At 43.1% G+C, this 27,554-nt stretch overlaps 1 protein-coding gene across 2 annotated transcripts; it reads right to left on the bottom strand.

The window, feature by feature from the left end:
• Nucleotides 1–298: 298 nt before the first annotated feature.
• Nucleotides 299–23,566, bottom strand: LOC121530758 (C-X-C motif chemokine 11-1-like). 2 transcript variants are annotated; one of them, XM_041835977.1, is made up of 6 exons: nt 23,228–23,566; nt 19,226–19,335; nt 2,069–2,251; nt 1,235–1,361; nt 922–1,014; nt 299–711 (listed from the first exon to the last, which is right to left on the bottom strand). In XM_041835977.1, exons 3-6 carry the CDS (start codon nt 2,226–2,228, stop codon nt 699–701), a joined length of 393 nt encoding a protein of 130 aa, XP_041691911.1. In that variant the 5' UTR covers nt 2,229–2,251; nt 19,226–19,335; nt 23,228–23,566; the 3' UTR covers nt 299–698. The 2 variants fall into 2 exon arrangements, with proteins under 2 accessions (XP_041691911.1, XP_041691913.1); XM_041835979.1 differs by having other exon boundaries at nt 2,069–2,168.
• Between the last annotated feature and the right edge of the window lie 3,988 nt (nt 23,567–27,554).

Here is a 27,554-nt window from a genome sequence, read left to right as displayed (position 1 = left end):
TGTTCTAGAAGACATCCCACTCTACATAATGTGTTCCTTTAGCCTATGTTCTAGAAGATATCCCACTCTACATAATGTGTTCCTTTAGGCTATGTTCTAGAAGACATCCCACTCTACATAATGTGTTCCTTTAGGCTATGTTCTAGAAGACATCCCACTCTACATAATGTGTTCCTTTAGGCAGTGTTCTAGAAGAAATCCCACTCTACATAATCTGTCATTTGACTATCATCATTATAGTGACATTTGCTGTGCTATCAAAAGTATAGGTGAACAGAGAAAAAGATTTAACAAAAAGTAAAGTCAAATGCTTCTTTATTGATTTGATAGAAAACGTAAACAATACATAAAAAATATACAGTTTTTACACAAATGTTCATTTTCATTTCCCATGGACAAATTTGATAACCAAACAAAATATTAAACATTTTAATTGTTGACATTGCATAATAAAAAAATATGTTTACATATTGAAATGCTTTTTATATTTTCCATTGGAAATACTAGAAATGTCTCTCAACTAGTAAGTCACATTGTGTAACAGATACTCATTTTGTCAATTTAAAAAACGACTTTCTAAGTACCATTCAACAGTGTAAACATATATTCAGGCAGTCTTCAGGCAGTTTTCAGTGCATTCCTCAGGAATAGCTCTCTCTCTCTCCATCAAGTTCTCAACTGAACTGTTGTCGTTACTTTTACTGCACACTCCTGAAAGGAAAAACAATAATTATCCATATATTATTAATACATATATCATTAACATTATTACTAATAAATACAGATTCAAGGGCGAAGGACAGAAAGGTACCATTTCAAATACTGATATACTGATGTGAGTATTGCGCCGTTGAGAAAGATGCATATGGCGCAGTTACCGTGTATTGAATTTGTAATGCAGTGTGCATATGTAGTCCTCACCTTTGGTTTTTCATCCATTTCTCAATTATTTTCTTGACAATCGGGGCCTCTGGATTCAGACACTTTTTCCCTTTTCCGTTCTTCAGAGTGACACTGAACACACATGGAGAGAGACTCCTGTTAAAAGTTAGCCATCACAACTTTCCAACTGAGCATATAGAGAAATAGCAGGTGTAAGTTAATATCAGTTTGTTAAAAAATAAATAGCAACATTTACTTTATCTCCAACTATATACTAAGCCAGGGACAATATGCAATGATATCAATATAGTTCAAACAGACAGACAGACAGACAGACAGACAGATTTCTTACATGATCTCCATGTGCTGGCAGGAGTGGCTGGAGGCGTACACTTCAAGCTTCTCAATGAGAAGAGGTTTAACACGGTTCACCATTCCATTTAGACACAGGCACCGAGCTTTAGAATGACCCACCTGGCCTGGGAATGACAAGAAAAGGTTATGGCATGTTTGGTTATGGCATTGTTGCAGCTAAGTACTAAACTCTTTGACCGTAAGGCGCTACAGAGGGTAGTGCGTACGGCCCAGTACATCACTGGGGCCAAGCTTCCTGCCATTCAGGACCTCTATACCAGGCAGTGTCAGAGGAAGGATCTAAATATTATCAAAGTCCAGCCATCCTAGTCATAGACTGTTCTCTCTGCTACCGCACGGCAAGCGGTACCGGAGCGCCAAGTCTAGGTCCATTATTATCTATGCATAGTCACTTTACCCCTACCTACATGTACAAATTACCTCGACTAACCTGTACCCCCTGCACATTGACTTGGTACCGGTACCCCCTGTATATAGTATCGGTATTGTTATTTTATTGTGTTACTTTTTATTTTATTTTTTACTTTAGTGCATTTATTTAGTAAATATTTTCTTAACTCTATTTCTTGAACTGCATTGTTGGTTAAGGGCTTGTAAGTAAGCATTTCACGGTAAGGTCTACACCTGATGTATTCGGCGCATGTGACAAATACAAGTTGATTTAATTTGAACTCTTCAGTCAGAAATCAAACCTAATATTTGACTACACTTCTCCCTGGCTTTGCAAGTCGCTTCATATGCTGCAGATTTCTAATAAATAAAGATGTCAAATATATTATAAATATAATTCAAGATATTTCAGAGATGTTACCTTCAACATTGACCAGGAGCAGACAGGCCAGGAAGCTGATGAGGACCGTTGATGTCATTGTGTTGATCATGGATACTGCTTCTTCAGTTTCTTCAAGAGTCTGGATGGACAGCTCAGTCAAGTTATGGAAGTTGTGAATGGAGGAGAGCTTGGCTTGCATTTATACTGAAATCCCCTCCATCTCTGGCAGTCAACCAATGAGAGTGGGAGGAAGAGAGAGAGAGAGAGAGAGAGAGAGAGAGAGAGAGAGAGAGAGAGAGAGAGAGAGAGAGAGAGACAGAGGGTTTTCCCCTTTTCCGGTCTGTCTCACCTCCTTACACTTTTTCTCTACTTCTCCTTTCAGACAGGATTTCCTGTTTCTTAGAAACAATATCTCTGACAGTAAAACGGAAGGCATGTTTGAGGCATGTTTAAGGCAGAGAGATGATGCAATCTGTCTATCCTAATGTGTCCCAAATGACACCCTTTTCCCTATATAGTGCACTACTTTTGACCAGAGCCCTATGGACAATGGTCAAAAGTAGTGCACCATATAGGGAATAGGGTGTCATTTGGGACATACCTGCAGAAGTGAAACATGGACATCGTGGCTACTTCTCCATGATGTTCTTCCGAATGAAGAGAAACACAACTGTCATCGATTTTCACTTGAAAAATGAGAAGAAGCGTAAATTGTACTGTTTGTCCATTTTGAGACACCGTAACCAGTATACACTTTCTGAAAATAGTCAGAATTAATCTAAGATAACTCAAGAAATCTGTCATGCTTCCCATTCGTAACAGTTAATATACTATGACGACATTTTTGTGAAGTTTCTTTTCTCATTTTGGTCTTCGGCAAAGTTTTTTTTCGGATGTTCGTGCACACAAAAAAAATTCCTGAGGCAAGCCGAAGTTCGATAGCCGAAGTCTACGCCCCTTCGTTGGTGATTGGTCAACAGTAGGGATTCTTCAATAAAGTATTTGTTGTTATTCAACGAGAGACGACTCATTTTCATGCACATTTTTTCACTTGAGAAATACCCAAACATCTTAGATGTAAAAGACCTCCTCAACAAAAATATCAAAACGAATTACAGATTTCTTTAGTTATCTTAGATTAACCTCTACGGGATCAGTCTCCCGTGTACGGGACGGTTGAGCTAACGTGCGCTAATGTGATTAGCATGATTGTTGTAAGTAACAGCAAACTTTCCAGGACATAGACATGTCTTATATGGGCAGAAAGCTTAAATTCTTGTTAATCTAACTGCACTGTCCAATTTACAGTAGCTATTACAGTGAAAAAATACCATGCTATTGTTTGAGGGCACAACAACAACAAAATTATCACAGCAACTGGTTTGATACATTCCCCTCTGAAGGTAAATAATGTACTTACATTCAGTAATCTTGCTCTGATTTGTCATCCTAAGGGTCCCAGAGATAAAATGTAGCATAGTTTTGTTTGATAAAATCCATTTTTATATTCAAATGTAGGAACTGTGTTCTACAGTTTGAACTCCTGCTGTCTCTGGCTCCACACCCACCCGGCCATCTAGATGTGTGAAAGTTAGTGTATAAGCTAATGATCCATCATGTATGACATTCCTGGGAGTGTGTAAACTTACATTTTGTATTACCATATCATTTTTGTATATTCTCTATAGTTATGTACTTGAAAATGTATCAATTTCTTACAAAATAGTCCAGAATTGCAATGCTTCACTGGATCAATCTGCTTCCATCTAGTGGGCAAAATCTAAATTGAGCCTAAACTGCAATATTATATTGTGGCCTTTCTCTTGCATTTCAAAGTGATGGAAAAACAAAACTAGAAAACCCATGTTTTTATGTTTGTATTATCTTTTACCAGATCTAATGTGTTATATACTCCTACATTAAATTCACATTTCCACAAACTTCAAAGTGTTTCCTTTCTTAAATAAGCACGCCCCATTCACAAAATTCAGAACTAAGAACAGATATAGCCCCTGGTTCACCCCAGACTTGACTGCCCTTGACCAGCACAAAAACATCCTGTGGCGTACTGCATTAGCATCGAACATCCATCGCGATATGCAACTTTTCAGGGAAGTCAGGAACCAATATACACAATCAGTTAGGAAAGCAAAGGCTAGCTTTTTCAAACCGAAATTTGCATCCTGTATCATTAACTCCAAAAAGTTTTGGGACACTGTAAAGTCCATGGAGAATAAGAGCACCTCCTCCCAGCTGCCCACTACACTGAGGCTAGGAAACACTGTCACTACCGATAAATCTACGATCATCGAGAATTTCAATAAGCATTTTGCTATGGCTGGCCATGCTTTCCACTTGGCTACCCCTACCCCGGCCACCAGCTCTGCACCCTCCGCTGCAACTTGCCCATGCCCCCCCCCCCGCTTCTCCTTCACCCAAATGCAGATAGCTGATGTCCTGAAAGAGCTGCAAAATCTGGACCCCTACAAATCAGCTGGGCTAGACAATCTGGACCCTTTGTTTCTAAAATTAGCCACGGAAATTGTGGCAACCCCTATTACTAGCCTGTTCAACCTCTCTTTCGTATCGTCTGAGATCCCCAGAGATTGGAAAGCTGCCGCGGTCATCCCCCTCTTCAAAGGGGGTGACACTTTAGATCCAAACTGTTACATACCTATATCCATCCTACCCTGCCTTTTCGAAAGTATTTGAAAGCCAAGTTAACAAAACAGATCACCGACCACTTCGAATCCCACCGTACCTTCTCCGCTATGCAATCTGGTTTCCGAGCTGGTCATGGGTGCACCTCAGCCACGCTCAAGGTCCTAAACGATATAATAACCGCGATTGATAAAAGACAGTACTGTGCAGTCATCTTCATCGACCTGGCCAAGGCTTTTGACTCTGTCAATCACCGCATTCTTATTGGCAGACTAAATAGCCTTGGTTTCTCAACTGACTGCCTCGCCTGGTTCACCAACTACTTTTCAGATAGAGTTCAATGTGTCAAATCGGAGGGCCTGTTGTCTGGACCGCTGGCAGTCTCTATGGGGGTGCCACAGGGTTCAATTCTCGGGCAGACTCTATTCTCTGTGTATATCAATGATGTCGCTCTTGCTGCTGGTGACTCTCAGATCCACCTCTACGCAGACGACACCATTTTGTATACATCTGGCCCTCCATTGGACTCACATTAAGCATCTCCAATCCTAAGTTAAATCTAGAATCGGCTTCCTGTTTCGCAACAAAGCCTCCTTCACTCATGCTGCTAAACATGCCCTCGTAAAACGGACTATCCTACCGATCCTTGACTTCGGCGATGTCATTTACAAAATAGCTTCCAACACTCAACTCAGCAAATTGGATGTAGTCTATCACAGTGCCATCCGTTTTGTCACCAAAGCCCCATATACTACCCACCATTGTGACCTGTACGCTCTCATTGGCTGGCCCTCACTACATATTCGTTGCCAAACCCACTGGCTCCAGGTCATCTATAGATCACTTCTAGGCAAATCCCCGCCTTACTGTACCTGCACACAGCCCATCTGTAATTAGCCCACCCAACTACCTCATCCCCATATTGTTATTTACATTGTTATTTATTTTGCTCATTTGCACCCCAGTATCTCTATTTGCACATCATCTTCTGCACATCTATCACTCTAGTGTTATTACTAAATTGTAATTATTTTGCACTATGGCCTATTTATTGCCTTACCGCCATAACTTGCTACATTTGCACACACTGTATATAGATTTTCTATTGTGTTATTGACTGTACGTTTTATTTTTTATTCCATATGTAACTCTGTTGTTGTTGTTTTTATCGCACTGCTTTGGCCAGGTTGCAGTTGTAAATGAGAACTTGTTCTCAACTGGCTTACCTGGTTAAATAAAGGTTAAATAAATAAATGAAAAAATGGTATCAAGAATGTGCATATCCTTGCTTCAGGACCTGAGCTACAGGCAGTTAGATTTGGGTATGTCATTGTAGGCGAAAATTGAAAAAAAAGGGTCCGATCCTTAATTCTGACTATTTGGAGGAAGAGTATACTGGCTACAGCATTTCAAGAGGGACAAAGTACTATTCCGCTTTTTCTGGGTTTTTTAAGCAAAGGTCTCTTAATAATAATAATAATAATAATAATAATAATAATAATAATAATAATATGCCATTTAGCAGACACTTTTATCCAAAGCGACTTACAGTCATGTGTGCATAAATTTTTATGTATGGGTGGTCCCGGGGATCGAACCCACTACCCTGGCGTTACAAGCGCCATGCTCTACCAATTGAGCTACAGAGGACCACATCTTAAGGGAGTATGCGAGGCACAGACGTTCACGTCGCCTTGCCGGGTTCTGCTAGGAGCTAACCTAACGTAGCAGTCGTAAAATAAACGCCTGAAACTATACTTAACAAAAATATAAACGCAACATGTAAAGTGTTGGTCCCATACTGGTATTGACAAGAAGAAAAGAAAATGTCGGCACTTATGCACTGTTCAACAAATCCAGTAAATGTAAAAAAATTCAGTAAATGTGGAGGAAGAGTTAAAATGGAGTGTCGCATTGTTCATGTCCAAAAGCGGAAGTTGCGTCAAAGTCTCTCTCACAGAAAGAATAATGAGCCAGATATTTAATTGAATGTATAAATGTGAAGCATCTGGTTGACGTTTTCACTAACTACCAAATATGGTGATGGGTGGAAGCCCAGTGGCTGGCAGTTAAAGAAAGGGTATAATGTCTGTGGAAAGTGTCTCATGTCCAGGAAAATAGTTTTGCGTCTTTTTTAACAAGGGCCAAATGAAAGTGAAACTCAAAGTGAATACAGACTTAGTTCCCTCCTTATTGAAGGAATGTAGTTTCAGTTCTGGACTTTCCCTTTCACCTCTTACATCTGGTTGGCTTAAATGGGATGGCAGGGAAATGGTTTGATTTCAAGGAAAGCAGTGGTGTCCTTGTGTGTCTAACAGCCAGCAGGGCTGTGTGGCAGAGGGACAAGTACACGTGGAAATAGAGGGAAAACAGCCTGAGGAATCTGAGGAGAGTAGTTTCACTTCTTAAAGGTCTACCTCACAGACTTCTACCTTCTCACTGATGTCTTCAATCTGGTGCATTAAATCAACTACATAAAACATATTTCACATGATCCCTGACGAACAACAAGGAATTCCCTCCAAGCCAACCTAAAACTCCAGGACCTGGTGTCCCTGGAGGAGTTCAAAGAACAAATACAGTGAGCTCCAGAAGTGTTGGGACAGTGAATGTTTTGTTGTTGTTTTGGTTCTGTACTCCAGCACTTTGGATTTTAAATGATACAATGACTGAGGTTAAAGTGCAGACTGTCAGCTATAATATGAGGGTATTTTCATCCATATCGGATGAATCGTTTAGAAATTACAGCACATTTTGTACATAGCCCCCCCCCCCCCATTTTAGGGGACCAAAATATAATATGTGTATTAATATAGTAAAAAGTATTTGGTCCCATATTCATAGCACGCAATGACTACATCAAGCTTGTGACTACAAATTTGTTGGATGCATTTGCTGTTTGTTTTGGATGTGTTTCAGATTATTTTCTGCCCAATAGAAATGAATGGTAAATAATATATTTTGTCATTTTGGAGTAAAAAAGAATTGAATATGTTCCTAAAAACTTCAACATTGATGTGGATCCTGAATTAATCATAAATAATGATGAGTGAGAAGGTTAGAGACATAAATATCATACCCCCCAAAAAAATGCTAACCTCCCCTGTTATTATAATGGTGAGAGGTTAGCATGTATTGGGGGTATGATATAAAATGCTAACCTCCCCTGTTATTGTAATGGTGAGAGGTTAGCATGTCTTAGGGGTTTGATATAAAATGCTAACCTCCCCTGTTATTGTAATGGTGAGAGGTTAGCATGTCTTGGGGGTATGATATAAAATGCTAACCTCCCCTGTTATTGTAATGGTGAGAGGCTAGCATGTCTTGGGGGTATGATATAAAATGCTAACCTCCCCTGTTATTGTAATGGTGAGAGGTTAGCATGTCTTGGGGGTATGATATAAAATGCTAACCTCCCCTGTTATTGTTATGGTGAGAGGTTAGCATGTCTTGGGAATTAGCACCTCTTTAAGGAATACCTGGGATAGGATAAAGTAATCCTTCTACCCCCACAAAAAAAACAAAAAAACATTGCAAAGTGGTTATCCCACTGGCTATAAGGTGAATGCACCAATTTGTAAGTCGCTCTGGATAAGAGCGTCTGCTAAATGACGTAAATGTAAAATGTAAATGATATAAAATGCTAACCTCCCCTGTTATTGTAATGGTGAGAGGTTAGCATGTCTTGGGGGTATGATATAAAATGCTAACCTCCCCTGTTATTGTAATGGTGAGAGGCTAGCATGTCTTGGGGGTATGATATAAAATGCTAACCTCCCCTGTTATTGTAATGGTGAGAGGCTAGCATGTCTTGGGGGTATGATATAAAATGCTAACCTCCCCTGTTATTGTAATGGTGAGAGGCTAGCATGTCTTGGGGGTATGATATAAAATGCTAACCTCCCCTGTTATTGTAATGGTGAGAGGTTAGCATGTCTTGGGGGTATGATATTTGTGCGGCTAACTTTCTCACTCATCATTATTCAAGATTAATTCAGTACTATGGAAACATACTGTAGATAGTGTAATGTAAGTTAATGGAAACATAGCTAGTGTAATATGTGACTGAATAGAGTAGATTGTATAGCTGATTAGCAAAGGCACTACAGATACACCTGATATCCACTCCATCTACAGTAGAGACCTGTTAGACACCTGATATCCACTCCATCTACAGTAGAGACCTGTAGACACCTGATATCCACTCCATCTACAGTAGAGACCTGTTAGACACCTGATATCCACTCCATCTACAGTAGAGACCTGTTAGACACCTGATATCCACTCCATCTACAGTAGAGACCTGTTAGACACCTGATATCCACTCCATCTACAGTAGAGACCTGTTAGACACCTGATATCCACTCCATCTACAGTAGAGACCTGTTAGACACCTGATATCCACTCCATCTACAGTAGAGACCTGTTAGACACCTGATATCCACTCCATCTACAGTAGAGACCTGTAGACACCTGATATCCACTCCATCTACAGTAGAGACCTGTAGACACCTGATATCCACTCCATCTACAGTAGAGACCTGTAGACACCTGATATCCACTCCATCTACAGTAGAGACCTGTTAGACACCTGATATCCACTCCATCTACAGTAGAGACCTGTTAGACACCTGATATCCACTCCATCTACAGTAGAGACCTGTTAGACACCTGATATCCTCTCCATCTACAGTAGAGACCTGTTAGACACCTGATATCCACTCCATCTACAGTAGAGACCTGTAGACACCTGATATCCACTCCATCTACAGTAGAGACCTGTAGACACCTGATATCCACTCCATCTACAGTAGAGACCTGTAGACACCTGATATCCACTCCATCTACAGTAGAGACCTGTAGACACCTGATATCCACTCCATCTACAGTAGAGACCTGTTTAGACACCTGATATCCACTCCATCTACAGTAGAGACCTGTTAGACACCTGATATCCTCTCCATCTACAGTAGAGACCTGTAGACACCTGATATCCACTCAATCTACAGTAGAGACCTGTTAGACACCTGATATCCACTCCATCTACAGTAGAGACCTGTTAGACACCTGATATCCTCTCCATCTACAGTAGAGACCTGTTAGACACCTGATATCCACTCCATCTACAGTAGAGACCTGTAGACACCTGATATCCACTCCATCTACAGTAGAGACCTGTTAGACACCTGATATCCACTCCATCTACAGTAGAGACCTGTTAGACACCTGATATCCTCTCCATCTACAGTAGAGACCTGTTAGACACCTGATATCCACTCCATCTACAGTAGAGACCTGTTAGACACCTGATATCCACTCCATCTACAGTAGAGACCTGTAGACACCTGATATCCACTCCATCTACAGTAGAGACCTGTTAGACACCTGATATCCACTCCATCTACAGAGAGACCAGGGTTTGGGTCAATTCCGTTTCAATTCTTGTCAAATTAGGAAGAACACTGAAATTCCAATTATCTTCTATACTTATCAATGAGGAACATTTGGAATTGGAATTTGGTTTACTTTCTGAATTCTGGAATTTAAATGGCATTGACCGCAACCCTGAGAGACAAAATACTCCTCCAAACCAACCACACAGGAACACTGACACGGAATGACCTACAATGTTAATTTACACATCTCTTGCTGTTCCACAGAGAAAGAAAGAAAGCGCTGCAAATACTATTTGTAATTGGCACATAAGTTCTTAGAGGTTTAACCAACTATTTTTCTCTAACCCTCAGAGTAGGATGTCACTGAATCCAAAATTGAGGTGCTGCCATCTTGAATTTCACCCTCCAACCGATCACAATCCAGACATTACTAACACGGATGCCTTGAAGACAGGATATATTCATGGACACAAGGCTGGTGGGAAAGTCATTTTCTCCCACACTGCTAGTGTTTTTGGAAGGCTGCTGGATACTGTAGACACAGTATTTGACATGTTTAAGAAAGGAAGAAAAACAAAGTTCATTTTACACGCACACAAGCAGAAACACACACACACCTATGTACAGTACACTCACTCACACACACACACGTGTGTACAGTACACTCACACACACCTGTGCGTACAGTACACTCACTCCACACACACCTGTGCGTACAGTGCGCGTGCAAACACACACAAAATTGCACATATCACACATCATTCATTACTATATGAACAGTTGTAAATGCTCTGAGTGGTTTGAGGAATCGACATAAATGACCCATCTGGTTTACCAGTAAAATACTAAATCTCAGCCCTTCATAACAAAGATGTTAGTCATTCAACAGGAAACATGACGTTTCTATCTGAGGCTGAAGGAGAATACAAGCATGGATGGAAGCATGATCTCCATTAGCTTGAAACAGAGAATTATATCTTTAGAATTATATTAAATACCAAAGAATTAAAGGAAGCAAGAGAGATGGAGAAGGTTAGAGCCAACAACAAAGTTCATACCCCTTCCATGAACTGACAACGCAGAGGAGCCTTACTGAGGCAGACTGACTAATGACCTAGCCAGAACTATAGTATTAGTGATGGGAAGTTCGGCTCTTTTAACTGACTCTGATCTTTTCAACTCGTTCAGTCAAAAGAACGAATGTTTCAACTCATTTTCTTAATTTGGAGGAGGAATGGAGGGAAAAAGAGAGGCAGAGGAGGTCTAAGAGAGAGACGGGGGAAGAGGGTGAGCTTGAGTCAGTTAAAAATGGCGGGAAAAAGGGAGATTTGTTTGTTAAAGAAGAATGGTAGAAAGTGTAAACGGAGTGAGTTGAAGACAGGAGGAGAAATGGAAGTGAATGAGGGTGAAGTATCAGAGATGGCAGGTGTGGTGAAGTTCTCGGAGCCCGAGGCTATCACCGAGGGTCAGGATAAAGATAAGTCTGTGACAGTAGGAGTGAAGTTTTTGGAGAAAGTGGACCCTTGCCTTTTGGCCGATCCCTTTGTGGTTTCAGGGTGGGTGAAAACAGAGTTGGGTGCTGTGGAATCGGTGAGGGTAACCAGAAGTGGTCTGGTGATAATTGTTTGTGTTTCTGCTGAGGGAGCAGGCGCTCCACGTTAAATGAATGGGGACAAGAGATGTGAATTATTTTGCTCTCAAGAAAAGGGCGCCATTGAAAGGAGTGATTACTGGGGTAGCGGTAAATGTGAAAGTGGACCAACTGAAGGGGAAGATTCCCGGTGTTTGTGATGCTCGTTGTTTGGTGCGACGCAGACAGAAACAGAAGAGTCATTGTCTGTTCTTTTGAGTTTTGATGTTGAGTCTCTGCCCGACAAAGTGATGTTAGGATATATAAGGTATCCTGTACGAGCTTTTGTGCCAAATACATTACGTTGTTACAGGTGTCAAGCTTATGGGCATGTGGCAGCAGTGTGTAGGAGGGAGGTTCCTAGGTGTGAGAAGTGTGCAGAAGGGCATGAGACAAAGGAATGTGTAGCATTGGGGAAAGTAGTGGTATGTGTTAATTGTAGGGGTGCCCATGGGGCTGGGGATCAGAAGGGTCCGGTGCGAGAGAGGCAGGTTGAGGTTTCCAGGGTTAGAGTAGAGCAGAGGGTGTCATATGCTGAGGCAGTGAAGAAAGTAGAGGAAGATGGATCAAGGGGAGGGATCCTGAGAGGAGTGGTGTGAGTAGTAGATATGTACCAGTACAGAGGGATAGCCCAACGAGTGATATATGTTTAAGTAAGATTGGATTTTTGGCATTTATAGCAATGGTTATCAACTGTACTGCAGGGATGGACTTAAATCGCAGAAAATAGAGGTTGTGGTGGCAGCTGCAGAGAGGTATTTGGGTGTGCGAGACTTGACATCAGAAGAGATACAGGGTGTGTTAAGTGGTGGTGTCCCATCTTTTCGGGGGAAGAAAGAGAGCAAGCGAGCGCAAGAGAGAGAGTGAGACAGAGAGAAAGAGAGAGAGAGAGAGAGAGAGAGAGAGAGAGAGAGAGAGAGAGAGAGAGATAGACAGAGACAGAGACAGAGACAGAGGAGAGAGAGAGAGATAGACAGAGACAGAGACAGAGGAGAGAGAGAGAGACAGAAAGAGAGAGAGACAGAGAGACAGAGAGACAGAGACAGACAGAGAGAGAGAGAGAGTTGGTTCCCTTGTACCAGGCAAGTTATATCAATAGACATACCATGAAACCCACAAGAACACACACACAGATTAATGCTCCAACGCGTCATCAATTCAGATAATGAATGCATTGCCTCCTGGATGACGTCATTTGGTAGTGACCTCATAATGAACCTGCTGAGACAGGTGATTAGTTAGTTGTTGATTGGTGGGTTCACGTAGCTACGGTGCCTTCAGAAAGTATTCACATCCCTTGACTATTTCCACATTTTGTTGTTACAAAGTGGAATTAAAATGGATTTGTCTTTCTTTTTCAATGATCTAAACAAAATACTCTGTCCGTGTACTCTTGGATTTAAGTGCGGCATTCGACACTGTTGACCATGATGTCCTTCTGGACAGACTGGATAGGTGGGTGGTCCTCTCAGGTCCAGTTCTGTATGTGGATAGGTGGGTTGTCCTCTCAGGTCCAGTTCTGTATGTGGATAGGTGGGTTGTCCTCTCAGGTCCAGTTCTGTATGTGGATAGGTGGGTTGTCCTCTCAGGTCCAGTTCTGTATGTGGATAGGTGGGTGGTCCTCTCAGGTCCAGTTCTGTATGTGGATAGGTGGGTTGTCCTCTCAGGTCCAGTTCTGTATGTGGAGAGGTGGGTGGTCCTCTCAGGTCCAGTTCTGTATGTGGATAGGTGGGTTGTCCTCTCAGGTCCAGTTCTGTATGTGGATAGGTGGGTTGTCCTCTCAGGTCCAGTTCTGTATGTGGATAGGTGGGTGGTCCTCTCAGGTCCAGTTCTGTATGTGGATAGGTGGGTGGTCCTCTCAGGTCCAGTTCTGTATGTGGATAGGTGGGTTGTCCTCTCAGGTCCAGTTCTGTATGTGGAGAGGTGGGTGGTCCTCTCAGGTCCAGTTCTGTATGTGGATAGGTGGGTTGTCCTCTCAGGTCCAGTTCTGTATGTGGAGAGGTGGGTGGTCCTCTCAGGTCCAGTTCTGTATGTGGAGAGGTGGGTGGTCCTCTCAGGTCCAGTTCTGTATGTGGAGAGGTGGGTTGTCCTCTCAGGTCCAGTTCTGTATGTGGAGAGGTGGGTGGTCCTCTCAGGTCCAGTTCTGTATGTGGAGAGGTGGGTGGTCCTCTCAGGTCCAGTTCTGTATGTGGAGAGGTGGGTGGTCCTCTCAGGTCCAGTTCTGTATGTGGAGAGGTGGGTTGTCCTCTCAGGTCCAGTTCTGTATGTATGTGGTTATGTATACCCGTCCTCCTGCCTTCATTCATTAGTCAAATCAGCCACACGTGTATTTCAGTATCTCTCTCTCTGCCTCTATCTGTATCTCCCTCTCAGTCTCCCTGTCTCTATCTGTATCTCCCTCTCAGTCTCCCTGTATCTCCCTCTCAGTCTCCCTGTCTCTCTCTGTATCTCCCTGTCTCTCTCTGTATCTCCCTCTCAGTCTCCCTGTATCTCCCTCTCAGTCTCCCTGTCTCTCTCTGTATCTCCCTGTCTCTGTCTGTATCTCCCTCTCAGTCTCCCTGTATCTCCCTCTCAGTCTCCCTGTCTCTCTCTGTATCTCCCTGTCTCTCTCTGTATCTCCCTCTCAGTCTCCCTGTATCTCCCTCTCAGTCTCCCTGTCTCTCTCTGTATCTCCCTCTCAGTCTCCCCTGTCTCTATCTGTATCTCCCCCTCAGTCTCCCTGTCTATCTGTATCTCCCCCTCAGTCTCCCTGTCTCTATCTGTATTTCCCTCAGTCTCCCTGTCTCTCTCTGTATCTCCATCTCAGTCTCCCTGTCTCTCTCTGTATCTCCCTCTCAGTCTCCCTGTCTCTCTCTGTATCTCCCTCTCAGTCTCCCTGTCTCTCTCTGTATCTCCCTCTCAGTCTCTCTGTCTCTCTCTGTATCTCCCTCTCAGTCTCCCTGTCTCTCCCTGTATCTCCCTCTCAGTCTCCCTGTATCTCCCTCTCAGTCTCCCTGTATCTCCCTCTCAGTCTCCCTGTCTCGATCTGTATCTCCCTCTCAGTCTCTATCTGTATCTCCCTCAGTCTCCCTGTCTCTCTCTGTATCTCCCTCTCAGTCTCCCTGTCTCTATCTGTATTTCCCTCAGTCTCCCTGTCTCTCTCTGTATCTCCCTCTCAGTCTCCCTGTCTCTATCTGTATTTCCCTCAGTCTCCCTGTCTCTCTCTGTATCTCCATCTCAGTCTCCCTGTCTCTCCCTGTATCTCCCTCTCAGTCTCCCTGTATCTCCCTCTCAGTCTCAGTCTCTCCCCGTATCTCCCTCTGTCTCCCTGTATCTCCCTCTCAGTCTCCCTGTCTCTCCCTGTATCTCCCTCTGTCTCCCTGTCTCTCCCTGTATCTCCCTCTCAGTCTCCCTGTATCTCCCTCTCAGTCTCCCTGTCTCTATCTGTATCTCCCTCTCAGTCTCCCTGTCTCTATCTGTATCTCCCTCTCAGTCTCCCTGTCTCTCTCTGTATCTCCCTCTCAGCCTCCCTGTCTCTCTCTGTATCTCCCTCAGTCTCCCTGTCTCTCTCTGTATCTCCCTCTCAGTCTCCCCTGTCTCTCTCTGTATCTCCCTCTCAGTTTCCCTGTCTCTCTCTGTATCTCCCTCAGCCTCCCTGTCTCTCTCTGTATCTCCCTCTCAGCCTCCCTGTCTCTCTCTGTATCTCCCTCAGTCTCCCTGTCTCTCTCTGTATCTCCCTCTCAGTCTCCCTGTCTCTCTCTGTATCTCCCTCAGCCTCCCTGTCTCTCTCTGTATCTCCCTCTCAGTCTCCCTGTCTATCTGTATCTCCCTCTCAGTCTCCCTGTCTCTCTCTGTATCTCCCTCTCAGTCTCCCTGTCTCTCTCTGTATCTCCCTCTCAGTCTCCCTGTCTCTCTCTGTATCTCCCTCAGCCTCCCTGTATCTCCCTCTCAGTCTCCCTGTCTCGATCTGTATCTCCCTCTCAGTCTCCCTGTCTCTATCTGTATTTCCCTCAGTCTCCCTGTCTCTCTCTGTATCTCCCTCTCAGTCTCCCTGTCTCTATCTGTATTTCCCTCAGTCTCCCTGTCTCTCTCTGTATCTCCATCTCAGTCTCCCTGTCTCTCCCTGTATCTCCCTCTCAGTCTCCCTGTATCTCCCTCTCAGTCTCAGTCTCTCCCCGTATCTCCCTCTCAGTCTCCCTGTATCTCCCTCTCAGTCTCCCTGTCTCTCCCTGTATCTCCCTCTGTCTCCCTGTCTCTCCCTGTATCTCCCTCTCAGTCTCCCTGTATCTCCCTCTCAGTCTCCCTGTCTCTATCTGTATCTCCCTCTCAGTCTCCCTGTCTCTCTCTGTATCTCCCTCTCAGTCTCCCTGTCTCTCTCTGTATCTCCCTCTCAGCCTCCCTGTCTCTCTCTGTATCTCCCTCAGTCTCCCTGTCTCTCTCTGTATCTCCCTCTCAGTCTCCCTGTCTCTCTCTGTATCTCCCTCTCAGTTTCCCTGTCTCTCTCTGTATCTCCCTCAGCCTCCCTGTCTCTCTCTGTATCTCCCTCTCAGCCTCCCTGTCTCTCTCTGTATCTCCCTCAGTCTCCCTGTCTCTCTCTGTATCTCCCTCTCAGTCTCCCTGTCTCTCTCTGTATCTCCCTCAGCCTCCCTGTCTCTCTCTGTATCTCCCTCTCAGTCTCCCTGTCTATCTGTATCTCCCTCTCAGTCTCCCTGTCTCTCTCTGTATCTCCCTCTCAGTCTCCCTGTCTCTCTCTGTATCTCCCTCAGCCTCCCTGTATCTCCCTCTCAGTCTCCCTGTCTCTATCTGTATCTCCCTCAGTCTCCCTGTCTCTCTCTGTATCTCCCTTTCAGTCTCCCTGTATCTCCCTCTCAGTCTCCCTGTCTTTTTCTCGCTGTCTCCCTCTCTCTCCCCAATGTCACTAGAACGGTACACGCCCCTCTCGAGTCACGCATTACGTAACAACATGCAGACGCAATTAGATCAGGGTCGTGTCCATTAGGCACCAAACGGAACAGAAAACAGACTAGAACAAGGGAGGGACTACCTGTTGTAAAACGTTTTGTAACGTTGTTTCCTGATGAACATCTCCCTGATGAATAATTAATGCTTTCATTACTTCCTCAGCTCAAGTGGATCTGTTCATTTAAAAGCCCCCTTTTCTGGCCCCTCTCCGCCGACCGAAGGCCGTAGCTCGGCCACCAAACCGGTAAAAGGAGGGGGGAGTTAACGTCTGCTGGCCGTGCGTCAGAGGCCTAGTACCTTTCCGCTCGACCAAAGTGTGTGTGTGTGTGTGTGCGAGCCTCAAAGTCATCTAATTTTAGCACTTGCCTTTTCGTTGTTGAAAGCAGTCAGAGATTTAGAACTAGACAACAAAATGGAGCAAGTTTCCACTAAAATAATATTGATTTAATCTTCCTTTTTTGATTGACTGTCCCATCCCCTTACTGGGTAAACCAGTATCTACTAACAAATTAAAGTACCAATTATTCGTTAAAAAAGTATCCTATGTCATAAGACTTATTATGGACAAATAAAACTCACAGAATAAAAAGGAAAGTTTTACATCTCTCTAAGTCTGAAGGTGGTTTTAACCTCCCAGACTTGGAATTGTATCAACTTGCCACCCAAGGCTTTTCCTTGAGACATATTGTTAAATGCACTAAAGAGGAACAATGGGTACATATTGAAGATGCACATGCTCATCCCCAGAATAATTTTAAAGGATAACGCTAAGAACATTAACAACTTCATAGTTAAGAACACTATAACAATATGGAAGAAAATGAAACGTATTCTACAAGAACCAATATCACTCCCTAAACACACAACCCTATGGAACAATCCCTGGATATCTTTTCAGAATTCACCGATAAATTGGTCCACATGGAAAAACTAAAGGCATAGAAACCGTAAAATGACTTGGTAACAGGAAATACATTTATTACCATGAAAGAATTAAAAGGCAATTTTGGACTGACCAATGTAGATATTTTCAAATACATGCAACTTAAAAGAACCATGAAATTTCAATTTGAAATCTTGAGGGAATCCTATTTGAGTCAGAAAAGGATATTCATAAGATAGGTGAGATGTACACAACCTTGCAGAGAGCCGATCCAACTAACAACCCTTTTAGAAAAATATATAAACTATTGGAACCAAGACTTTAAAATAACTGATATTGGCACAAAATGGAGGGAACAACTAACAAAATTGCAGGTAACTAAAATGTACGCTTAATCCAGTAAAAACGAATGCAAGAGACTAAATTCACAAATTCTACAGCACAACAACAGAGTCATGTCTTAAGTGTAAAACTAACAGTGACTCAATAATCCATGCCTTCTGGGAACGCTATAAGGTCCAAAAGTTATGGGCGGAGTCAGAAAGTTGGCTGTTAGAAGTATTACAATGTAAATGTCTGGTCTGCATATTTCAAGACATCATATGAGGGAGCAGTGAGATACCCGATGGGTTGGACCATACTGTTCTAGTCAATAGTCTTGAAAAAACGTATAGTTAACTGGAAATCAACCAATTCTCCATCGTTAAGACAATGGACAAATCGTATGCTTCATTATCTGAATATTGAAAGAGCGTGGGCGACGGAGAGGAATTAAATGGTGCAATTTGAGGACATGTGGCGGAGAGATAGGGGTGAGAACAGGTGGGTCGGGGAAGGTGGGTCGGGGCAGGTGGGTGTGAACAGGTGGGTGTGTGCAGGTGGGTCGGGGCAGGTGGGTGTGAACAGGTGGGTCGGGGAAGGTGGGTCGGGGCTGGTGGGTCGGGGCAGGTGGGTGTGAACAGGTGTGTCGGGGAAGGTGGGTCGGGGCAGGTGGGTGTGAACAGGTGTGTCGGGGAAGGTGGGTCGGGGCAGGTGGGTGTGAACAGGTGGGTGTGGGCAGGTGGGTCTGGGCAGGTGGGTGAGAACAGGTGGGTCGGGGCAGGTGGGTGTGGGCAGGTGGGTGAGAACAGGTGGGTCGGGGAAGGTGGGTGTGGGCAGGTGGGTGAGAACAGGTGGGTCGGGGAAGGTGGGTCTATATAAGGTGTCTATATAAGTCTATATAAGGTCCCTACCTCCCGAGTGGCGCAGTGCCTTAGACCACTGCGCCACTCGGGAGGTAGGGACCTTATATAGACAGGCATGTTTCTTTCTAAATCATGTCCAAACAAATGAATTAGCCAAATGTGGACTCCAATCAAGTTGTAGTTTGATCAAGGATGATCAAAGGAAATTGGATGCACCTGAGATCAATTTGGAGTGTCAAGGGGTGTGAATACTTATGTAAATGAGATATTTCTGTATTTCATTTTCAATAAATTTGCAAACATTTCTAAAAACATGTTTTCACTATCATTATGGTGTAATGTGTGTAAATGGGTAAGAATTTTTTTTGTTATATACATTTTGAATTCAGGCTGTAACACAACAAAATGTGGAACAAGTCAAGGGCTATGAATGAATACATTCTGAAGAGACAGTATGTGGTGAGGTGGGAGGGTGAGAGGGTTGGGGGAGGGAGTACCTACCTATGAAATACACACTGACATCATCTTAAAGCGCACGCTCGGGCCTGAGGTGCCCACGTACTCGTGGACTGAACATGCTCCGTTGAGACCTCTAGGACAGGAGCAGCTTCCTGGTTGAGACAAGAGGAGTAAGTCTACATCCAACATGTGTCCTAAACCGCACCCTATTCTCTAAGGGCACTATATGGGCAATTCCACAGTAACAGAGTGATGCTGAGACTCAGATTTTTGATATATATATATACTTTTTGTTTTTGTTATGAATATTACTAACAGATTACATTTTGGACAAGGGATCCGTGGAATAAGTTTAGAGCGTGTAATACAATACAATGTCATATTATTAATCTACCATTTCTGTTCGTAACCCTGGGCAACATGGCCCTGGGAGGATAACAGGGATATTGGTATCTCCACCACAATACTTATTGTATTCCCCAATTATTATATTTTACATAAATGCCCTGTAATTTAAGGTTTAAAAATTGTACACATTTCGTCGTGGGGCAGAGAGATGTTTATTGTTGCAGCTTGTGTAGAATTTTCTCTGCCCCACCATTATGAGGGGGGTCCCTGATGAATTTGCTATGACAAAAGGGGTCCCCGGCCCCCATACGTTTGAGAACTACTGCTATTGGCTAGTGCACTATGAGTGTTGAATGCTTTTGATTGGCTATTACTTTGCTGTGGGTCTTACGTAACGACAGACTATGTCCTTTGATTTAGTATTATTTTTTTACATTTTAGTCATTTAGCAGACGCTCTTATCCAGAGCGACTTACAGTTAGTGAGTGCCTACATTTTTCATACTTGCCCGCCGTGGGAATCGAACCCACAACCCTGGCGTTGCAAGCGCCATGCTCTACCAACTGAGCTACACGGGACCATATTATCATCCTTTGTTGTTGCTGTTAGGCTCATTGTAACAGCAGAGTATGACTTACAGCGCTACCACTCAGCTGAGGATTCGTTTTCTTAGTGGAAGGTCAAACCGTCAAATGAATCGAGTTTTGATTTGAATCGTTTAAAGAGCTGGTAAAAATACATGTAGGAATAGGGTGCCATTTGGGATGCCACCAACCTAGGTCAAGGGTCAAGGGTTAAGGGTAGGTAGGGACATTGGTCATTTTTACCATCTATCTGAGACTACCCTTGTTCAAGACCTCCTGGAGCACCCTCTGGCCATCAGGTGACAGTCTGAAGGGAAGAAGCTACCTAGATACCTCCTAGGTCAAACCATTCAAATAACCTTTTGACATGAGAATATTTTCGTAGAAATGAAACGACTCGGGAGGATGTTTTTCACCAAAAAACCTGAACCTAATAGCATGATTCAACTCCTATCAAAAAGGAATTAAAAAATTGTATCAAGGCAAAACCATAGTGGAAAGTCCAATGTCACCCCAACGTCACCCCATACCCTTTCCCTGCCATGTGGCATGTGCTACCTGAGCTAAACGCTAAGTCGTGACCAAGCTAAGTTAATGACATGCCTCTCTCAAGGCTGAATGCTAATGGCGGTACATGCATTGTCAAGACCATGGTAATGAGAGAGACAGGGAGCCAGTGACTGAGTGACCCCCCCCTGCCCCGCTCTTCCCATCCTTAGCTGTGACGCTGACCCCCCCCGCCCAGTGCGCATAAATATGTCCCGGGTTCCAGACAATGGACATCAGCTCTGAGCGAACCAAAGGGAACCAATAACCCAAAGAGCAGCAGACATCCCAGTCGGCACGCTACAGAATCCCACAGCACAGCAGAGACAGACTACAGAACCAGAACTCAACATGCAACAACTCCAGGTGAAATACCAACTTCTGCTATTGATCAGTTAGTTAGTAACTAGGCAGTGCTCTCCAGGTGATGCATGATGAAGGGCTAGGGACTAGAGCTAACTTTCACTAAGAGTGTTGAATGCTCTTGATTGGCTATTGCTTTGCTGTGGGGCTTACGTAACGACAGACTATGTGCTTTGATTTAGTATTATCATCCTTTGTTTTATTTTTATTTATTTTTAGTCATTTAGCAGACGCTCTTATCCAGAGCGACTTACAGGAGCAATTAGGGTTTGTTGTTGCTGTTAGGCTCATTGTAACAGCAGAGTATGACTTACAGTGCTACCACTCAGCTGAGGATTCGTTTTCTTAGTGGAAGGTCAAACCGTCAAATGAATCGAGTTTTGATTTGAATTGTTTTAGGGGTACAGTAGTCGTATGTAGTTAGCAATTTTCTGGCATTTGGACAAATCCCTATTAACAGTTTAAAGAGCTGGTAAAAAATATATATTTGATTCAGGCCTAAGACAGTAAGCTAAGCCTAGGCTACTATTCTGGTCACATACGTGTCTAATTTTTTGCTGTACTACCTGAAATGTGTATTTAGGAGCGCCAGTGCCCGTACAGTACCCAGATAACATTTAGTGGAACAGAAATAAATGAAAAAGGGAGAGCTTCTTCAGGAGATGAGCTTCAAAAGTAGCGAGGATTCATATAGCCAACGCAGGCTACATATCAATCTTAAAAATCAAATTTTCTGGTGCTCCTTAACCCTGTATTTTGTAATTGCTGGCAATTCTTATCATTAATACACTGAATATTTTTCATTGTGCTCCTACATTTTTCAACTGATGAGCACATTTGCTCCTTGTAAAAAAAATCTCAGTGTAGAGCCCTGGGCTAGTTGTTGTATTTAGTTGGACAGATGTAATGTTTAGTCCTGATATTCTATCTGCTCAGCTTCAGCAGCCAGTAGCCTGGCAGAACATTATCTCATTAAACCAGGGACAGTAAATCCCTGGGTTTAACAATGATATACAATCCCTTGTGTTGTGTTTTCCGTGTTTAACTCAACTCTGTGTTTTCTCCCTTGGTGTGTTTTCCTACGCAGCTCCTGCGTCTGTTGCTCCTGTGCCTGCTGGCCCTGGGTCACTGCCTGTGTGTGCCCCTGGGTGGCCAGTGTGTGGACAAGAGCTTCTGCACTAGCAGCCTGGAGGAGTACCACGCACAGCTAGTGAGCCTGCCCAACGGCCTCAACGAACGCAGTGTAGCCGCCTGGACCTACGTGTGAGTACCTTTAACGGATGGATGTCTTAGACTGATGCTATACAGCCACACATCAATGTAATGGCAGTACACGAAGCTAATCCCTATTGGAGACTTGGATAGGCTTCAGAAAATGTGTACTGTGTTGTATTTCTTTTTTTTCTTTTTTTTTTGCTTTGTTTCCGACTGACAATATTGTCTTATTATTATTTTATTTTTTTTCAGAGAAAATATTGACTTGAACCGAGTGCCTCAGGTCCTGTATGAAGCCAACTGCTTTAAGAGACACTACTGTACGGGTTTGGACAGCACCCCCGGCCTGGAGACCATCCCCATCACCCTCAGGATGCCCGTGCTGAGGAAAAACACCCGCTGTGCCTACTTCTCCCTGGAGTTCGAGCCCATCAATATAGCCTGTATATGCGCCACTTCCAGACAAAGCTGATTTCTACACCACTCAATTGTTAATTACTACAGTATTTATTTTGGCTATACATGTTGAGGCTATATTTGAAATTGAATGTGTATTTTTCGATGTATTTTCTTCATATGGGTAAAGACAATTGTTCTTATTGTTGACACCACTCAGTCTCAGTTCCAACTCTCATGTTAGTTGTTTGCCATAAAGACATTGAAAATGTATTGGTCATGAAGAAGTAAATTGTTCACTTAGCCATCATCTGCTTGAAGCTTACGACAGTAATAAACTCATTTTAAAACAAACACCTGTTTCTCTGTTGCTTAACATGGATGTCATCATATTAGCCTAAATGTATGCACTCACTAACTGTAAGTCGCTCTGGATAAGAGCGTCTGCGAAATGACTAAAATGTATATGGAGTTACTTGGGCTCCAACGTGAATTGTAGCTAGCTAGCTGCTGCTGCTAGCTTTTCCCTGATACATGGCTGTTGATTCCTAGTTAAGAAAGCTAGGAATAGCAAGCATTAGAGATCACTCACCTTTAGATATGATTTTGGCATTTGACTGAGCCAACGACGGCTTCTCCCCTACCATCAAAACTGTCTTAATGACTGGAAACTGCACTGCGACACTATCTAGCTAGCCGGCTGTGCACAAATAGCTACCGTTAGCTAGCTAGCTAACACAAGCTGACAGAGCTGGTTCGGAAGCGAAAACAGCTGCTATTTACAAAACATAGATAACACTATTCTAATTAGATGTGATTGCAATAATAATACGTGTGAATACAAGTAATAAGAAGCATAAATTCAATGGAAAAGGAAATTATAAAGTTAGCAGCTAGCACAAACTAAACACAACGCCGCCATGACAGTTTCTAGATGACCTTCCGGTTGAAAGTGTAACTTGGCCGGAACTAGATACGAAATATTTAGGAACGCTTTCTTTGCCATTTTTTGGTAAGTAGGCTATCTACTTTGTTATAAAAGCTCACACAGTGATAACTTTGTAATGACTTACAACCAAAAGGAGCAATGAGATAGGCTACTTTGATCAATAATTTGCTGTTAACTCAAAGGAGACTGACATGTTCAACACATTCCTCTAAAAAAATGCAACAGAGAGATACATGGGCTGGTAGCAGGTAGCTGGTAGCAGGCTGGTATTGAATTTAATCGATTTAAATATATATATTTTTTTATCAATTAAATTGAATACCAGCCCACATACAGTATATATATATATATATATATATATATATGTGTGTGTGTGTGTGTGTGTGTGTGTGTGTGTGTGTGTATACAACAATATAGCACTTAAAGCATTAATAAAAACACTTGTTTCCAAAGTAGTCCTCGATGGTAAAACAAATAACATGACTAATGATTAAAAGACAAGACAAAATGACAAAACAAAAACCGGGGTTGGTTGTCTCACGAGTTGGTTGTCACATTGCAAATTACTCCCAATCTAAATGGCTCTGTGTAATATTTTTAAGGTTAAAATGTGTGAATTCTTTGAAAGAACTTATCCACCTGGTCAATTCATGTCAGCATGACAAAACATTCAGTTAAGAGGAATGTATGTGTTTTTCATAGGTGAAAAAAATAAATCTATATTGGTATTTTTTGGTAAATGTTTGAATTATGGGAGTATCCATGAACAATTATGTTTGTCGAAAAGAGGTGGAGGGAGAGCTATATTTCAAACCTGTTTCTAAATTCATAGGTAAAGTCATGTGGTCTATGCAGTGACTTTTCTATCCTTAGGAAATATCACTTCTTATTTATACTGAACAAAAATATAAATGTAACATGCAACAATATCAATGATTTTACTGAGTTACAGTTCATATAAGGAAATCAGTCCATTGAAATAAACTCCTTAGGCCCTCATCTATGGATATCACAAGACTGGGCAGGGACGCGGCCATGGGTGGGCCTTGGAAGGCATAGGCCCACCCACTGGGGAGCCAGGCCCACCCACTGGGGAGCCAGGCCAAGCCAATCAGAATGAGTTTTCCCCCACAAAAGGGCTTAATTACAGACAGAAATACTCCTCAGTTTCATCAGCTGTCCAGGTGGCTGGTCTCAGATGATCCCGCAGGTGAAGATGCCGGATGTGGAGGTCGTGGGCTTGCATTGTTACATGTGGTCTGCAGTAGTGAGGCCGGTTGGACGTACTGCCAAATTCTCTAAAATGGCGTATGGTAGAGAAATTAACATTACATTCTCTGGCAACAATTCTGGTGGACATTTCTTCAGTCAGCATGCCAATTGCATGCTCCCTCAAAACTTGAGACATCTGTGGCATTGTATTGTGTGACAAAACTGCACATTTTTAAGTGGCCTTTTATTGTCCCCAGCACAAGGTGCACCTGTGTAATGATCATGCTGTTTATTCAGCTTCTTGACATGCCACACCTGTCAGGTGGATGGATTATCTTGACAAAAGATAAATGCTCACTAAGGAGAAATGTTCACTAACGTGTTCTGTGTGTCGCTGATTACACTTTTTTGGGATGCTTTTCACATGAAATGTGAGGTTGGTTGTCACTATCAACTCCATTATAATAAATTCCAAGCTCTTTTGTGCATGTGGTATAAAGAGCTCCCTTCGTCACTCTCTCTCACACAAATACATTTTTTTGTCACACACCCCCACACACACACACGTACTCAAAATGACACAAAATAGCATAAAATGCTGAATTTTGATAGGAATAGCATTCAATCAAAGAAAGGCTATTTCTAAGACTGTATACTATATTGCTTCATTTCCTGTTACAACAGGAGGAAGCTACTAGAAAACAACCCCATACCGGGTGACATCCAACCCCATACCGGGTGACATCCAACCCCATACCGAGTGACATCCAACCCCATACAGGGTGACATCCAACCCCATACCGGGTGACATCCAATCCCATACCGGGTGACATCCAACCCCATACCGGGTGACATCCAATCCCATACCGGGTGACATCCAATCCCATACCAGGTGACATCCAACCCCATACCGGGTGACATCCAATCCAATACCGGGTGACATCCAACGCCATACTGGGTGACATCCAACCCCGCGAAGTAGACAGAGTGTGTTTGATGGCTTTATAACGCCATGTTGGAATAAGGATTAGGATTAAAAGGATTAAGGACGTGAGGATTAAAAAGGGTTCCCATTTCAATTAAATTAACTGGAAGCAAGAGATGATGGGATTCTAAACTTAAAACATACACACAACTACTACTACCAAGTTCAATGCCAGATACCTTTCTCCCAGAAGGTCTGAGTGGCACTGTGATAATGAAGATGGTTTGCCTAAGACAGCATTTCCCAAAGTCTGTCCTGGGGACCCCAAGGGGTGCACATTTCGTTTTTTGCCCTAGCACTACACAGCTGATTAAAATGATGATGAGTTGGTTATTTGAATCAGTTGTGTAGTGCTAGGGCAAAAACCAAAACAGTGCACCCAGGGGGGCGGGGCCCCAGGACCGAGTTTGGGAAACCCTGCCCTAGAGCACAGGTGTCAAACTCATTCCACGGAGGGCCGAGTGGCTCCTCCCTTGTACTTGTTTGATGAATTAAGGTCACTAATTAATAAGGAACTCCCCTCACCTGGTTGTCTAGGGCTTAACTGAAAGGAAAAACCAAAACCCTGCAGACACTCGGCCCTCCACGGAATGAGTTTGACACGCCTGCTCTAGGAGCTCTAGACAAACCAGCGGACTTTACATCACAGCAGCCTAGTTTATATGCAGACAGACCAAGAGACCAGGGGCTAGAGCGGGGATATTCAACTCTTACACGCTGACCACACCGCCCGCGTAGCGCGCTGCAATATAAATGTACACATACATGTTATTCAATCATTGCACCCACACTGCTCACAAGCGTCTGCAAGTCCCGCCTCTCCCATCTCCTCATTGGTTTTTAGGAGCATATACCCACGTGGGTGATTGAAAGATGAACTGATGTCCACACTCCAGTCCAGTCGGTAGTGGTAATGCACCTTAACGTTGGTTGCCAACTGCCATATAAAGTCCAAAGAAGAAGAAGAAGACGCCTGAAGGAGGAGAGATTACTAGGAACTAACTCGGTTTACCATTTTATCTGTGGATTAATTGTCGGAGTAGAGGACCTTGTACATTTCAGGTAAAATAACAACCCGATGTTTATATCCCAGGACAAATGAGCTAGCAACAGCAAGCTAGCTAGCTAAATTGTCATAAATGTTTAATACTTTTCGACCTGTCCCCAAATTAATATAGTTGTTTCAGAGTATGTTTTGATATTTCAACCTGCGTGTCCTGATCGGGTCTGGTGTGGGTGGAAAAAAATCAACATGCGCACGATGGTGCACGCAAGACCGGAGCCTTCTGGTTTTCTGTTTTACCAGATAATGAATTACACCCACCTGATGTCCCAGGTCTACATCAGTCCCTGATTAGAGGGGAACGATAAAAAAAAAGCAGTGGAACTGTCTTCGAGGTCCAGAGTTGAGTTTGAGGGGGGCTAGAGGCTAAGTGGCATCTATTATGATCGACATTTAGTGGTGCATCATGAATGAGATCACAGCTATAGTCAGTCAGGTTCAGAATATATTAATGGAAGAATCAACAGTAAGATGTTGAATGTATTGATGGATGGAGGAATGAATGAAAAGATTATTGTTTTCAATTAAAATGGTCAAAAATAAACCAAAATAGCTTCTTCGTAAAGAGCAATTTCTCAAGCAAGATTTTTGTTAGGACTGTTTGGGAGTGGTCTGAGTGGGGAGGGGGAAACTGAAAACTAGCTGTTATTGGTAGATAGGTTTGGAACTCTCTTTCTTGTTGGTCTATTAACTAAGTTACCGCCTGGTGA

This window comes from Coregonus clupeaformis, chromosome 18 (genome assembly GCF_020615455.1).
Source record: "Coregonus clupeaformis isolate EN_2021a chromosome 18, ASM2061545v1, whole genome shotgun sequence".
NCBI lineage: Eukaryota > Metazoa > Chordata > Actinopteri > Salmoniformes > Salmonidae > Coregonus > Coregonus clupeaformis.
The sequence above is the reverse complement of the archived record's forward strand: the minus strand, read 5'-3'. Positions and strand labels throughout refer to the sequence as shown.

What these genes read in the sequence shown, in the direction of transcription:
- LOC121530758 (XM_041835977.1), bottom strand. Translation starts at nt 2,228, where the DNA reads ATGCAAGCCAAGCTCTCCTCCATTCACAACTTCCATAACTTGACTGAG. An exon ending in GCTCCTGGTCAATGTTGAAG is followed by an intron (nt 1,362 to 2,068) that starts GTAACATCTCTG and finishes TGTCATTCCCAG; the next exon opens with GCCAGGTGGGTCATTCTAAA. An exon ending in TGCCAGCACATGGAGATCAT is followed by an intron (nt 1,015 to 1,234) that starts GTAAGAAATCTG and finishes ATGTGTGTTCAG; the next exon opens with TGTCACTCTGAAGAACGGAA.